Source organism: Ambystoma mexicanum, chromosome 3q (assembly GCF_040938575.1).
Source record: "Ambystoma mexicanum isolate Mex_15411 chromosome 3q, UKY_AmexF1_1, whole genome shotgun sequence".
Classification (NCBI taxonomy): Eukaryota; Metazoa; Chordata; class Amphibia; order Caudata; family Ambystomatidae; genus Ambystoma; species Ambystoma mexicanum.
The window spans coordinates 257,234,245-257,250,233 of record NC_090926.1 but is presented as its reverse complement, the minus strand read 5'-3'; the positions used below and the strand labels follow the sequence as shown (position 1 = coordinate 257,250,233).

The window sequence follows — 15,989 nt, the reverse complement described above, 5'->3', positions numbered from 1 at the left end:
TCAGCTCTAAAAGGTTGATATGTAGTTTGGACTCCGATGGAGACCAACAACCGTTGATTGTCAAATCGTTGGCATGAACTCCCCACCCCAGGAGTGAGGCGTCCGTCACTACTGTGATCTCCGGCCATGGTTGCCAAAAAGGTTCTTCTTTTAGGATGTTCTCTGTACAGGTCCACCATAAAAGGTCTTGTCTGACCTTGTTCGGAATCTGAAGATCCGTCATTTGACCCGAGAACTGGTACCACAGAGTCTTTAGGGCCCATTGAAGGGATCTCATCCTCAAGCGTGCCTCTGGCACCAGAAAGATGCAGGATGCCATGAGGCCGAGCAACCTTAAAAAGTCGTAAGCCTGGAGATTTTGGGCATTTTGGAATTTGGAAACCATCTGAAAAATGTCTTGAGCCCGCGACTTGGGAGGCGAGCTCTTTCCCAAGGACGTGTCTAATACAGCTTCTATGTACTGAAGCTATTGGGAAGGTGTCATCTGTGACTTCTTGAAATTGAGGGAGAAGCCCAGTTTGTGGAGGAAGTGGCAGGTGACTTTCAGATGATCCAGTGCTTGCTTGGCAGAACGCGCTCTGATCAACCAATCATCCAGGTAGGGGTAGACATGAATCCCCCCCTCTCCTGAGGTGCGCTGCCACCACTACCATTAACTTGGTGAAGACCCTCGGGTGGAGGTCAACCCGAAAGGCAGGACTCGAAACTGAAAATGTGAGTCGCCAACTACGGACCTCAGGTATTTTCTGTGTTTGAGATGAATCGGCACATGAAAATAAGCATCCTGGAGGTCCAAAGACACCAACCAGTCCTGAAAGTGAAGGGCCTGAAGGATCTGAGGAAAGGTAATTATCTTGAACTTGTCCTTTCTGAGGAACTTGTTCAAGTTTCTTGAGACCAAGATGGGTCTCAGTCCTCCGTCCTTTTTGGGGATCAAAAAATACAGGGAGTACCATCCCTTGTTCCTCTCCGCTGCAGGTACTGGTTCTATAGCACCTTTCTCTAGCAGGGTTAAAACTTCCTGCTGTAGGAGCGGGTTTGAAGACTTCAACGGGTGTCTCCCTGGTGGACTGCTTTGAGGTTGCGTTAGAAAAGGAAGGCAGTAACCTTGGGCTATTATTTCTAGAGCCCAAACATCTGAAGTAATGGCTCGCCATTCTTGCAGATGCTGTGACAGCCGGCCCCCTACAGGCGTTTTGTGATGCAAGTCCTCAAAGCGGTTTTGTGGCGGATGTTGCAGCCGCTGATGGCAGAGAGGCTGCAGCTGGAGCTGGTTTAGCACGTTTTCCTCGTCCACCACGAGTGGCCTTTTTCTGGCCCCTTTGACTGGCCATTCCTCTCGCCTTTTCATATGAGGTGTAGTAACGATAGGATCATCCCCTCCATGACTGTCCTTGCGCACGAAAAGACTGATGCTGCCTAATAGCAGCTCCTAAAGATTTGGCAGCTGCTTTTGAGGTCTGCAACCTCTCAAGGCTCTCGTCAGCCTTGTTGCCAAAAAGGTCAGACCCGTCAAAAGGCATGTTCAGAAGGCGGTTCTGTACGTCCGGTGCGAAACCAGACTTCCGTAACCAAGCAAATCTGCGCATTACTGTGCTAGTGCCCATGGACCTGCTTACACTATCTGCAGTGTCCAATCCAGATTGAAGGGATTCCTGCATGGCTTCCTTTCCATCTCCAACGATGGCTAGGAACCCTTCCCTTTCCTCCCCTTCTGGTATGTGCTCCGCCGCCATTGCAATGCACTCCCAAAGAGTATAAAAATGTTGCCAAGGCACATGTGGAGTTGGCAGATTTTAATGCCATGCTCCCGGCTGAAAATACCTTCCGTGCCCAACCATCCACACGCTTATCGTCCCTGTCTGGAGGGATAGACGGGTATGCAAGTTTGTTAGAAGCTATGGCTGCCTGTATGACCAGACTCTCGGGAGTTGGGCATTTGGACAGATAGCCAGGGGTCGCTACTGGCCGGGCGGTATTCTGAGGTGAGGGATTTATTTACCAGAGGAATAGAATGCGGAGTTTCCCAATTTTTGGCCACCCTATTTTGCAGGGCTACATGAAAGGGTAGTTCTGGGTCTTCGGTGGGACCATGGTCCAATATATCTGTTAAATCATCCTGGATGAATTGGGCTGATGGTTTAGCCCATCCTAAGTAATCTACTACCTTTGTATAATTGATGGTATGATGGACTGGCATGCTCTCCTGGTTCTGGTCTGCCAAAGTCGTTTTCAGGAGATTTGTCAATGCCACTTGCATTGTGTAATGATTCCACCAAGTCCCTCATTCTTCTTTCTTCTGAAATCAAGCATTCTGGGACATTTGGGGTGCCATATTCCAGCCCAAAAGGTACATTCTCCTCATCAGATCTCTCCTGTTCCTCAAAAATTGAGGTGAGGGATTTGAAAAACTCCTTTCTGGGGAGAGGCCTGAAAACCTTCTCTGGGAGAGGAGGAGGGAGAGGTCTAGTACCTGGCTCTGAGGACAATACAGGTTTTGTAACCTTATCCTTCTCTTTTTCTGGCTTCCCTGGAGCCTTTGGCGCCGAGGGTTACGGCGTCGACAACATCGTGGTCGTCGACAGGGTCTGCTTCGAGGCGACCTTCGAAGATTTTCCCTTCGAGGTATGATGGGTCTCGAACGGCGTCGATGACCTCGAGCGGTCGACTCAAGCGTTTTTCCCTCGGCGTCCTGGAAGGTTCCCTATCCTTCCTTTTTCGATCAACCAGGCTCGAGGGCGCGCGAGTGTCGGAGCGATGACGCTGCCGGCCGGCTTCCGAAGAAGGCGCGGACCGAGGCTTTGCTTTTTCAAACACCACCATCATTATGACCCTGAATGCTTCCCACTCTTCGGTAGACGATTTGTTTCGTGGGGCATTTCATCTTTTTTGGAGACTGACGAGGTGGAGGAAGACCTGTGGCATCGTTTCTTCGATCTTTTTGACGAAGACGAGCGATGGGAATCGCTACGGGACCTCGATCTATGCATTTTGCGTCAAGGAGAATTCCCCCCACGGGATCTCGACTCGACGCTAGAGGTTTTTCGATCAGTTTTCCGACCTACCTGCATCTTTCCTCTCCTCTCTCGCAAGGCCTTCCCCGTCATCGCCTGACACTTTGTACAGGCCTCCATGTCGTGGCCTTCTCCGAGGCACCACAAACACTCTCGATGCGGGTCCGTGATCGACATTTTTGACCCGCACGATTTGCACTTTTTGAATCCCGATTTCGGGGTCGGGGTCGATGACGAGGACATATTTCGTTATTATATATTCTCACAGAACTCGAGGCGCGCCGAATGTCCAAAGCAACGTATACTGCGGAAAAACCGAACTGAGGCCAACGGGCGCCACGCGTGCTACTTATACACCCGATGAAGTCACCCTCGGCGGAGGCCTTCGAGGGACCATCGACTCGAGTAAATCGACGAACGGTGCCCTCTGCCGAAAAAATTTCCAAAGAGCAGCAAAGCTGGATGGAATACTTCTAAGATGAGGAATACGTTGGAGGACACAATCCACTCGAATTGGTCTGTCTGTAATGCTTGATCAGCAGACCGGTCAAGATCTGTTGCATGACAAATTTGGTAAAGAGCCATCCACAGGTTCTAAAGTCATAGAGGAAAGTATTTTTCCCTTTTCTGTAATAATGTGCAATGTAATCTTAATTGTGCGGCAATATAGTTAAGGTTACAATGAGCTTTACAAAGGAAAATTTTAAAAAGTGTGCTCAGCTTTCTATTTTGATCTTGTCCATGAAAGTTCGCATTCACGCCTAATTTGGCTAAGTAGTATCAGTGTTTTCAGGTCCAAAATGATGGCTGAAAATACATCTTTTTGCATGCAGATTTACATAAAGGATGAAAAAATAATCAGCCCGTGATCTCAAAATTGTACAAATCAATGTTCCACATCTGTGGTAAACACTGCATTTTTGGCTGAAGTAGGGAATACCATAAAAGTTTTGAAAATCTGATCAGCCAAACTCGATATATTCACTTAAGATAAAAAAAAGTATTTCTATTTATTTACAGACATGCAGTCTCGAGGTTAACAGGGCCTAACACAGTGATACATCTCGCATGGAACAGACACACTAGACTGGCTTAAGAATCCACATGTGCCATTTATAGCTAGGTATATACAACTAGTATGTTTTTGTTGCTGTTGGCAGCAACAACACAACCTTTTCAAGTCCACTTCTACACCATGGGAAGAAGCCAACTTTGTTATGCAGTAAACAATATCCTAAATAAAACAGAATACTTAAATATTTAAATCTCAAAAGGTATTTGGACTTTTAACTTTTGGAAAAAGCTCCTAAATTCCTAAAATGTGCCTCTCGGGTATTTAACCATGAAGTGACTGGTACAGTGAACATCTAATTTTGTTCCTCTGTATTTTGACTTGTTCGCACCTGCCTGGAGACTCCTGAAGTGTGTGGTGACTTGGCTGTTCCTGCAGTATAGGGGGGCGAGAGATTTAAGGTACATTGGTGCCAGGACAGTGAGCGCTGACCGGAACGTCATGAAAATGATGTAGGGCAGCTGGGTGGGTGAACTAGTGCACCATGGAATTTTAGGAATGTTTAAGCGAAGGCTGAGTTCCAAAGGAACAGGAAAGTTATTAAGGTGAAGCTCACCGCAATTTGGAGAGAATTTACTTTGAGATCTTGACAATAATTGGTCAAACGGTCTTTTATTTTATTTTGTACAATTTATGTTTGTAAAATTAATGTATTAAATAATGATCGTTCACATGTAGGCCCATTTTTATTTTAAGTAATAATATGTGCATCTTATTTTTGCAGCAGTATTAGATCAGAGAACCAGCGATGTAAATCCAGCTCTGCGTGCAACTCTGGACCCTTAAAAAGACAAGTGAATTTTCACTCTGGAAAGCGCATTTTCGCTATTTATTGATGTTTCTGTAAAAAACTAATAATCACGTTATCAAATCAGCTTGCTGGAGTCTGAAAGGTGTTTCATGGAATATCTCAGGTTATTAGGAGTCATGCCATATGATCTAAGAATCCAAACAATGGCTAATTTAGGAACTTGGAAAAAATTATATTATGCGTCTACAGGCGATAACTCAATTATTTTGGTGGGTGAACTTTATTGAACCAACAAAAGCGAAAAGTCCAAAGCAGACTGTATTAACCATTGTATTGACAAATAAAAGTGCTTCCCACTATGCTTTTGCAAGGTCTCATATTTGTGCATTATGAAGTACAACAGTATTCCATGGATGATGTAGTAAAGATTACAAATTTAGGTCTGGCGCCTATACTGAAGAGTGTTAGACTGTGCCGCGTGCAAGTTTCCTATGCCCAGGAATATGAGAATAGACCTCCCCATCCCTCCAAGAGAAACCAGATTCCCACATTTACATCTATCTTAGCGGGAGAAGCTACTGAATATGTTAACAAATCCAAAAGTTGTGCTTCATAAACAAAATCAATATAAACGATACATCGTTAACTGTAAAACAATATCTTGGAGAAAACAGCTTGCACAGAGTGCTCATTTTGGAATACGATCTTATTCTGTCCCTTTAAAACACTAGGAAGAGCTTTCATATTAACCTTCCCTTTACACACTGCATATTCAAAAAACAAGCCAAGGAAACTAGTTATCAATTGAAAATACTGCTACAGCGTGGCTGGCGAGTACGGATGCAGCAGTAAAGCTCCGTAGCTCCCGCTCCATGCCGCGATAAATCCCGAACGAATACCGTTTTCAAGCACTTCTGCAGTGCAGTGCAGGCGCGGCACACCAGTGCTGGAGTAAGCAACTGTGGGCGGTAAGCAGACTCTGGTCAGCAGTGCAAGCTACATGTATTGGCGTGCAGCGGCAGTCACAAGCTTGGAAGGTGCTCGGTTGGGTGCATAGCAGCAGGAGTCCCAGACATCAGGGCGGCTGCAGAAGGGGAGGTGGGGGGTAGTGGAGTGCTTTCGGGGCACAAAGGACCCAGAGATACCAGCGCACCACCCCTAGGTGAGACACTCGGTGCACATAGAGATCAGGGCAGCTCCGGAGCCGCGGCATGGTGTATGTCTGCCCACTTGTGAGGAAGTGTTGCCTGCACAAGAGGGGAGACTTGCAGAGAGCCACGGGCAGGGTGCCCAGGACACAGCTGACAAGTACCGCCAATTCAATTAACAGCAACACAACTGTATACCCAGGAGGAGGATGCCATAGTGAAGGGCCATCAGAAAATATAACACTATGCCACCCCTCCTCCCCCCAAACAGAAGGCAGCTAAATCGATAAGAGGGGAAAGCGACACAGCAGGGTCAGGTGTGGAGGCAGGTGGTGGAGCCAGGGGAGCAGACTTATGAATTTCCCAGGGGGGGCCCAAATACAGGAAGTGACATCACTTTAGAAGGATTAGAAGGACGGACAACTCAATCAAAGATCTAGAGGGGGACATTCAGTGACTGGAGGGGTAATTAGCAAGGAAACAGACAGCACCAGTTCAAGTGGAATGATACTATAGTTGTGCGCTATTCATCAATACAAAGAAGATTTTGTCACAATCTAATGTGTGGACTATTTTTTCTGACATTAATTTCACGATTGTCACAACTTTATCATTTGGAATACTAGTTCCAAGCGCAGTGACAGTGCTTCAATAATTCTTTAGACGTAATTAGCAAGGAGGCAACAGGTAGGTGAGGAGCTAGCAGCAAAGATGAAAGCTCACCAGAATGGGGCAGCGATCACCCAAATATGTGACCCGGCAGGCGATCTGGTATCATTGCAGCAGGGGTACTCGACGGAGGGCACCTACTCGGACTTGGAGGCCTCAGACTTGCTGAAACTAGTGCAGCTGCACAGAATGGAGGGAGAAGGGAAGGGTTGGAGGTGCCCATAGAAGAGGGAGAGATAGTGTGCAATCCAAACCTTGCCGACTATTAAAGTTCCAGGGAGCAATGGGTTCACAGAGTTTTACAGGGAATTTGCAGATGTCTTAGTCCCCCATTTGAAAAGGGTATACGACAATGCACTCTACAAGGGTGTATTACCAGAAACGATGAGGCGATAATCACTGTGCTCCTAAAGAAAGATAAGGACCCGACCCACTGTGCTTCCTTGGTAAGGTGCTGGCATCTAGCCTAGCCAAGGTAGCCTGCCCCCCTCCCCCACTCTGGTACACCCGGATCAGAGTGGGTTTCCTAGGAGGGCAGAATACTAGCATGATCTTGCATCGGTTGCATAATGTAATGGACTTAAGTCAAAGACTCACAGAGGGAGATGGCGCTAGCTGCAATGGACGCAAAGCGTTCGATTAGCTTGAATGGCCGTAGCGGTTCAAGGATTTGGGAGTGGAATTTTGAGGTGGCAGCGTACAATAGCCCGATGGTCAGGGTCAAGATAGGCAGGTGGGTGTCATCGGGGTGGTCACTGAAGTGGGCACGCAACAGGCTTGCCTGGTCTCTCCGATCTAATTTTCATTGGCGCTCGAAACTGGCATCACAGCGGGTGGGGTGACCGATAAGGAACAAGTTACTTACCTGTAACTGTTGTTCTCCAGCATGGGTCTGGCATGGATTCACATGTTCATGAATATTCCCCGTCGTCAGGCCGGGAATCCTCGGTATAGAAAAAAATCAGTATCAGTTTAGTTTCTGATTCTTTCTTAGTAGTAACCAATCACTGGTCTCTGGGTCATACTGCCCCCAGTCAATGACTGTCTTCTCCCTAAGCCCCGCCTCTGGCAGCCATCCTCAGATTTGGTAGCACGTAAAGTGGCAGTATGACCAAGTGAAGAGCCGCAGAGGGGTAGGCGGGAGGGTTCGCATGCGAATCCATGCCAGACCCATGCTGGAGAACAACAGTTACAGGAAAGTAACTTGTTCCTTCTCCAGCATGGGGTCTGGCATGGATTTACATGCTCATGAATAAGAGAATACATAGCGGTACACACATGCACAACCACGGGAGGTGGCAACAGGCTCTACATTAAGCAATACAACAACTCAACATTAAGCATCTCTTACCTCCTCACCAGGCTCACCTTAAGCGAACAGGTTGCGCAGCACTGCTTGGCCGACCCTGGAGTGCCGATCGACGCAGTAGAATCTTGTGAAGGTGTGCGTCGACCTCCACGTCGCAGCCCTGTAGATGTCCAGCAGGGGCACACCAGACAGGAACGCCGTGGTAGCAGCGATCGCTCTGGTCGAATGGGCTGTCGGACGGCCGGGCAGCGGTCGGTTTGCCAACCGGTGACAGTGCATGATGCAGCCGGAGAGCCATCTGGAAATGGAAGTCTTCGAGAGAGCCTTCCCTTGAGTCACAGTCCCAAAGTTCACAAACAGCTGTGATGTCTTGCGAAAACTCTTCGTGCGGTCCACGTAGAACTTCAGCGCTCTAGCTACGTCCAGCGAGTGCAGAGTCCTTTCAGCCGGCGATGAAGGAGACCGGAAGAAAACTGGCAACACCAAGGGTTCGTTGAGGTGGAAGTCTGACGGCACCTTGGGCATGAAGGAGGGGTGCGTCCTCGGCACCACCCTCATGTCGTGAAACGTCAAGTATGGCGGCTTGCAAGATAGGGCCTGGATCTCTCCCACTCGTCGTGCGGAGGTGATGGCCACGAGAAACGCTGTCTTCCACGACAGAAACTTCAATGGTGCCGAATGCATAGGCTCAAATGGGGGGGCCCCATGAGCCTGGTCAGCACCACGTTGAGCTCCCACGCCGGGGCAGGGGCCTTCACCGGCGGGAATGATCGGAACAATCCTTTCATAAATTCCTTCACCAGTCGATGAGACCACAAGGACGCCCATCCTGTAGTTCTGGTGTATCGTAAGATGGCGGCCAGATGTATCTTGATGGAAGCGTGAGCTAGTCCAGCCTAGGCCATGTCAGTAGGTACGGCAATACTTGAGGGACCGTAATCTGCAGAGGGTTAATCTTCTGTGCACGGCACCAGACAGAGAACCTCTTCCATTTATGTCCGTAGCACTTGAGAGTTGAGGACGCCCTAGCCTTTGCAAGAACCTCTCTGCAGTCGGCCAGGATGTCGTACCCTCCAAACTCTAGTGCTGCAGGAGCCAGGCCTGCAAGTTCAGCGACTGCGGGTTGTGGTGAAGAATGGCGCCTCCTTCTCTGGAGAGAAGATCTGCGCCCGTCGGCAGCTTGACTGGTGTGGACGTTGACAAGTCCAGAAGGTCCGGGAACCAGATCTGTCTCGGCCACGCCGGTGCAACGAGGATCATCCTGCACCGGGACCTCTTCAGCTGGTTGATGAGCCGGAGCAGCAACTGCAGCGGAGGGAACGCATAAAGAAATAGGCTGTCCCAGGGGAACGATAAAGCATCGCCCATGCTCCTCGGCTGGGGGAACCTTATGGCGAACCTCCGGCACTTGGAATTCGTCGCCATCGCGAAGAGATCGATTTGGGGTTCGCCCCATCGTTGGAAGAGTCGATCCACTTGATCCTGGCCTAGTTCCCACTCGTGGCACGAGCACAGCTCTCTGCTGAGAGTGTCGGCGATCGTGTTTTTATTCCTGCCAGATGAAGAGGCACCAGAAACATCCCTTGGGCGACGGCCCAGTGCCACAGATCCTGGGCTTCTTTGGATAGGGCAGGGGATCTGGTTCCGCCCTGCTTCCGGATGTAGAACATCGTGGTGGTGTTGTCGGTGAAGATCTTCACCACCTTGCCCTTGAGGGACGGAAGAAAAGACCTGAGGGCCCAGAACACTCCACGGAGCTCCAAGATGTTGATGTGGAGTGACTTCTCCTCCGGGAGCCAAAGGCCCCTCGCGTGAAGATCTCCGGAGTGCGCTCCGCAACCTTCCAGGGAGGCGTCCGTCGTCACCGTCACCTGGTGAGCTTGGGTCTGAAAGTCAGTGCCCGCCGACAGGTGAGAGCGGGTACCCCACCACCGGATCGCATGACGGAACGTCTCGTTGAGGGATCCTGTCCTCGAAGCTGCCCCTCGACTGGACACAGCGGGCGTCGAGGAACTCTTGCAAGGGGCGCATCCGAAGCCTGCAAAGGCGCACCAGATAAATGCAGAAGGACATCATCCCGAGGAGGGACTGGATAGATCTTACCCTGGCCATGTCCATGGCCAGCAGACGCTGCACCTTGCCCACAATGGTCCTGGTCCTTTCCTCCGACGGCGAGGCCAGCCGCGCCACTGTGTCGAGCTTGGCTCCCAGAAACAGGGCGACTTGCGACGGAACCAGGTGGGATTTTGGAAAGTTGGAGAATCCCAGGTCCGTGAACAGCTGGACGGTCTTCGCAGTGTGCTCCACGGCGAGCTCCCTTGTCCTTGCCCGGATGAGCCAGTCGTCCAGGTAGGGGTAGACGTGGATCCTCTGTAGGCGCAGCCGCACCGCCACCGGTGCGAGGCACTTGGTGAACACCCTGGGTGCCGACTTCAAACCGAACGGGAGGGCCTTGAACTGGTAGTGCCGCCCCTGGACCACGAACCTGAGGAACGTTCGGTGTCTTTTTAGAATGGGGATGTGGAAGTATCCATCCTCCAAGTCCAATGACGACAGGAAATCGCCCTCCTCCAGCTGTCCCAGCACGTGCTGGAGGGTGACCATCCGGAACTTCTGTGCCTTGATGTACTTGTTCAGTCGTCGCAGGTCCAGGATGGGGCGCCATCCTCCTATCTTCTTTTTTACGAGGAAGCAACCTGAGTAAACTCCGGAGCCCCCAAGCCTCTTCGGGACGAGCTCGATGGCACCCTTCTTGAGCATCGCCCTTACTTCCAACAGTAGTTGAGGGACGTGATTTTCCTTCCTGGCCACGGGTAGAACGCAAGGGCACTTCTTCTGAAACTCGAGGGCGTGCCCTTGGGCCAGGGCGTCCAGCACCCAACGGTCGGTGGAGATGGACTCCCACACACTGACGAACCTCACCAGCCGGCCTCCCACCGGGGTGCTTCGGTGGGGGCCCGACCCCACGGTCGGTTAAATCTTGTTTGGAGGCCTCCTTGACCTCCCCGTCAAAGACGGGCACCACCTGACTTGCCGCGTCCCCTGTAGGCTTCCTGGGACGAAGATCTTGCCGCTTAGCGGTACGTGGAGGAGACACTGCCGGATCCCTTGGAGGCACCTTGTCTGCCTCCGGAGCTCCAAAAGGACGGCCGTCGTTGTTGGAGCACTCCCAGTGCCCGGGCAGTCTCCGTGTCTGTCTTGATGGCCTGAAGGGACTCATCAACCGCCTTCCCAAACAGGTTGTTCCCGTCGAAGGCATGTCCGAAAACTCTGTCACCTTGAGCCATCCTCGTCGTCTCAGGCAAACGCCGTTGTCCAACTGACGGAAACCGGTGTTGGCAATGTCCGTTGCCAACGTGATGGCATGTTCGAAGCAATCTCACCTTCCTGTAGGATTTCAAGGGCCTCAGACCTTTTGGCGTCCGGAAGGAAGTCCAACAGCGGGGCGATTTTGAACCACAACTCCCTGTCGTAGCGTGCTACGATAGCCAGGCCGTTGGCCGCCTTGATAGTCGTCGCTGCGGATGAGATTACCCGTCGTCCCATCGTGTTCAGCTTCCTGCCCTCGCCGTCCGCGGGGAAGTTGTCGAGGCCGATGCCCCCCCAGCTTTCTTCTTTGCCGCCGCCGAAACGACCGAATCCGGGGTAGGTTGCGCCCGAAGGCACAGGGGGGGCAGCGTCGGGGACCCGGTACTTCTTCTCGTACCGGTCCCTCTTTGCCGGCGCCGTGGCAGGGTTCTTGAGGAGGGCGAGCCCCTCATCCCAGAAGTCATCAAGAAGTGGTACGGCGAGGACCGTCTTCCTTTTAGCCTCGCGCCGTTGGTAAAGGAACCCTTCCTTCTCTTCTGGGCAGAGCTGGAAGAGCTCGGATGCCCTGGAAATCATGGCATGAAAGGATCCAATCTCGTCGGGCGGGGACGCCCGGGCAGGGGGCGACGGGGGACACGTCCCGTCGTCGCCTCCGTCGTGACCTGTACCTGTCGTAGCCATGTCCGTGCCTGTATCATCCCCGTGGGTAGTAGACCGGGGGGAAGGCAGAGCAGGCCGCAGAGGTGGGAGAGGTGGCGTAGGATGCGTCCTCCTCTTATGCGGTGGACTTCCCGAAGGTCCTGGCTCCGGTTCCCCCGTTGGGTCTGGCTCAGGTACCTCCGTCGGGGGAAGAGGCAACCTTGTCCTCATCTCCGAGCATAAGGACTGAATCGCTGACAAAATGGCCGCCTAAGTGTCCTGCAGCACCGGAAACGACGGGCGCGAGGGCTCTTGAGGAACCTCGTCGGCGACATCGTCGCTCTCGTCGTCGCCCTCGTCGGGATCCCTCCCGATGGGCTGGGCCTCTTCCACGACTTCGATGAGCTCTTCTTCAGAGGTCGTGTCCGTATCCACGATGGCCACCTGCCCCTCCCCCACCTTTTCCAACGAGGACTTCGTGGGGGTCTTCTCAATGGGCCTGAAAGATGACTCCCTCCGCGGTGGCAGGGAGACTCTGGGTCCTGAGGTCGCCTCCACTGGTGTAGCCTTCACAGGCGTAGCCTTCACAGGCTGAGCCAGGGCCGCTGCGACTTCCTCAATCGAGGTGTTAGCAGGGTGAATTAAGGCCATCGTCACCTTCTGTACGCCTGGGGCCTTCACCTTTGGGGGGGGGGGAGGAGGAGGAGGGTCCGAGCCTCGCTCCCCCTCTGCCGGAATCTTCGAGATCGACCGGGGCCTCTGCAGAAGCTTCGCCGGGTTCTCGGACTTCCTCTTACCCGAGCCAGAGCGTTGGCTTGTGGTTGATGGCGCCGGGGAGGATGCGCCCTGCCTGGCAGCCAAGGAGCCCGACCGTTCGGCGCTCCCAGTGCCCGCGGACTCGCGGTGCTTGGCCTTTTGTTGGGCCCCTGTCGCCGGGGCACCCTCACAGGACTTAGAAGACCGCTCGGACTTCTTTTTCTTCTTCTCGCCTGACGGGCTCTTCCCTTCCAGCCAGTTGGCGAGACGGAGGTGGAGATCCTTCATGGTCCGCTCCGACATGTTCCCATAAAACGCACAGTCCTTCTCCGTGTGCGTCTTGTCCTCATGGAGACAGTAGAGGCATAACGAATTCTCGTCCTCCTTGAAAACATTCTGAAGCTGGCATCCAGGGCAGGTCCTGAAGAGCTTCCCGGGCGTCGAGCTTCCTTTCTCCTGGGCCATGTCCGGGGTAGGCCTCGGAACTTCTGGAATCCTCCAAAAGCGTAACTCGACGAAATCTTCACCCTTGAGGGGCGTAGAAAACTCTGAAACGGATCCCCGTTGATCGGATGTAGAAACGGTGGAGCTTGAGGCTCTATTTAACCGAAAAATGAATAAAAATCTCCTGAAAAAGCGTGGAAACGCAGCAAAAGCTCGAGAGCTACAGCACAAGGACTCCCAACACTTGAACGTGCGGTAAAAATCTGAGGATGGCTGCCAGAGGCGGGGCTTAGGGAGAGGGCAGTCATTGGCTGGGGGCAGTATGACCCAGAGACCAGTGATTGGGTACTACTAAGAAAGACAGATCAGAAACGAAACTGATACTGATTTTTTTCTATACCGAGGATTCCCGGCCTGACGACAGGGAATATTCATGAGCATGTGAATCCATGCCAGACCCCATGCAGCAGAATATTTCACTCTATGCAGACATTTTGTTATATGTGGACGACCCTCAAGAAAATGTACCTATCATCCTGGACATTTTCGGAAGCTGTCAGGATTCCAAATGAAGAGAGAGAAATCACTTGTTACCATTGGCAGACCTCAGCTCAAAGGACGGTGCAACTCTCCCGGACTGGGATCACAGGGTTGTTGGACGGCATCACAGAAGATAGGCAGGGTATGGAATTATTGTGGAACAGTGGGTAAGGGGAACACAAATAGAGTGGTTCGGGAAGTGTGGAAAAAAGCTGTTGGGGAAGCTGAAGGTCAAATGCTTGTATGACTAGGAGCTACCTATAGGATTTGATGCAACCAATGGGATGACACGGAGGATCATAGGGTTAGCGGCCTTGAAGCAGAGCCAGTGCACTACATTGGGGTATTTCTTAACAGAGGGGAAAACTGCTGACGTTTGACTAATGGAGACAGCATACAGGATAGCGTGCAGCCACTTCCTCACATATGCCAAAGTGGTGGTGCGGCTAACGGCATTGCGGGAGGATATCCTGGGAGAGCTGGAGACGAGTCTACCGATCCAAACGTTCCTGGGACTAGGAGGCGGCAGCGGGAGGATTTCCAGGGTTTATATGACCTTAGAGACTGCAGATAATACATTGGGGGTAAAGGAAAAGTGAGAGGGATACAGTATCGCCTATTCCAGATAAAACATGTGCAAAGATGCGGGATCAAGTTAAAAAGACATGCAGAAACGCATGGTTCCAACTCACTAAATTTCATTTACTCAGGGTGTACTTGACACTTGAGAAACTGCATGTGACTCTTGTGTCTGCAGTGCGGGCAGGGCCATGCTGGCTTCTGGCACATGGTTTGGCACTACTGAGTCATTGCTAGTTATTGGGGCGAGGTGATGGGAAGCCTCAACAAGTTACTGGGGAGCGGTTCTGAATGTGCGCATGTGGTATGTTTGTGGGGCCTTTTACTGGGGAAGAAGAGACCTAAAATACAGAGTAACAGATTCTTGCTGGTCCTAGCCAAGAGGCGCATAATCATCTCATGGAAATGCGAGTGGTCCATCGCTGAGGCAATGGCTCCAGGATGTGCATAGATGGGCTTTGGCCGAGACGAAATACTTGAGCAAAGATGGGGATCCTGGGGGGGGATAATGATTGGGAAGCACACTGGGGGCAATTAATGAATAAACTGACATCCACCCAGGATTTAAAACCCCTGTGCCTTGGTCAATGCAATATATGAAGAGGAATGGAGTGCAGAAAGATGGCAGAAGGCACTGGTCGGCTGCCAGGAGAGCGAAGAAAGACATTGCGTACTGGAGGGGGGGCATGGTTGGGCACCAAATGACAATGGAGAAGGGTGAAGGGGTGGGAGAGGGGTTATGGATACATGGGTTTAGGGAGGAGGAGAGGACCGGGGGTTGTTGGGGATATTCATGTGTCCTGGTATGCTGTATTTTATGACAATCTAATAAAAAGAAGTCTAAAAAATATAATTGTGCTAGAGTCTGTAAGATTGGTTGGATCACTTGAACCCAGATGTCCTGTCCCCTTTCCTCCATACTGTTCAGATGATACACGGAACAGGGACAGGAACAGAGCTGAGGAAAGGAGACTCCGGATGAAGTACAGCTGTCACTACGGAGAGTAACCTTTTCGTAACACGACTGGCAACTTTCACGCTTGCCAGAGCCGACCAAACTCAGTCCGCCTCACACTTTTATGCATCTCACCATACCATAATAAAAAATGTGACCATTGAAATGGTGATTCATTTTCAAACTCTCCTGTTCCCAGGAAAACACTAAGAGTTGGTTACTTACAGTGTGCAGTCCTTTGTGAAAGACAACATCTCGATCACCAATGGACTTCAATCCCTGGACAACATAGGACCCTCCAAATCGACAGTGCCTGGAAACGTTAATGGTATCAGTCATTAAGGGGAAGGGTGAGAAGGGGTGCACAACATGCTGTTCAGTCCTACTGGCTGTAAGGTTTCAGAGAAGGGCAATAATCCCACTCCCTTCTAATCACTGAAAAGCAAATAAGTATGTACACGTTTGAGCACATCAATAGGCCACATTGCAGAGCAGCTTGATCAACCATCTTAATAGGGAGCCATAGTAAACTCTGAGTCGGAAACATACAGAGGATATTGGAATGCCAGTGCAACCACTCACCCACATTCAATTTTAGTTACACGATCAGCCTTAATTTTTCATTAGCGCATCCTATCCAGGATGCTGCATATTCTGTACCAGACAATCACCCTGCTAATCAAATCTTGCACTACTCAAAGTTTATTACTCCGATTACAGTACATTTCGCCTCCTCCTTCATTCCTTTAGTAGAGGTGGTCTCCCTGGTGGGATTCTTTCTCAATCCCTCTGATGACAGATCTC

General features: G+C 51.1%; 1 protein-coding gene across 3 annotated transcripts in view; it reads right to left on the bottom strand.

Moving 5' to 3' along the window:
* Positions 1–15,989, bottom strand: part of TIMELESS (timeless circadian regulator) — a 1,506,051-nt gene that overhangs the window by 1,160,759 nt on the left and 329,303 nt on the right. For all 3 annotated transcript variants that reach the window (XM_069653695.1, XM_069653693.1, XM_069653694.1), the window contains exon 9: positions 15,411–15,498. In XM_069653695.1, the coding sequence (XP_069509796.1) occupies positions 15,411–15,498 (88 nt within the window). The remainder of the gene's footprint in view (positions 1–15,410; positions 15,499–15,989) is intronic.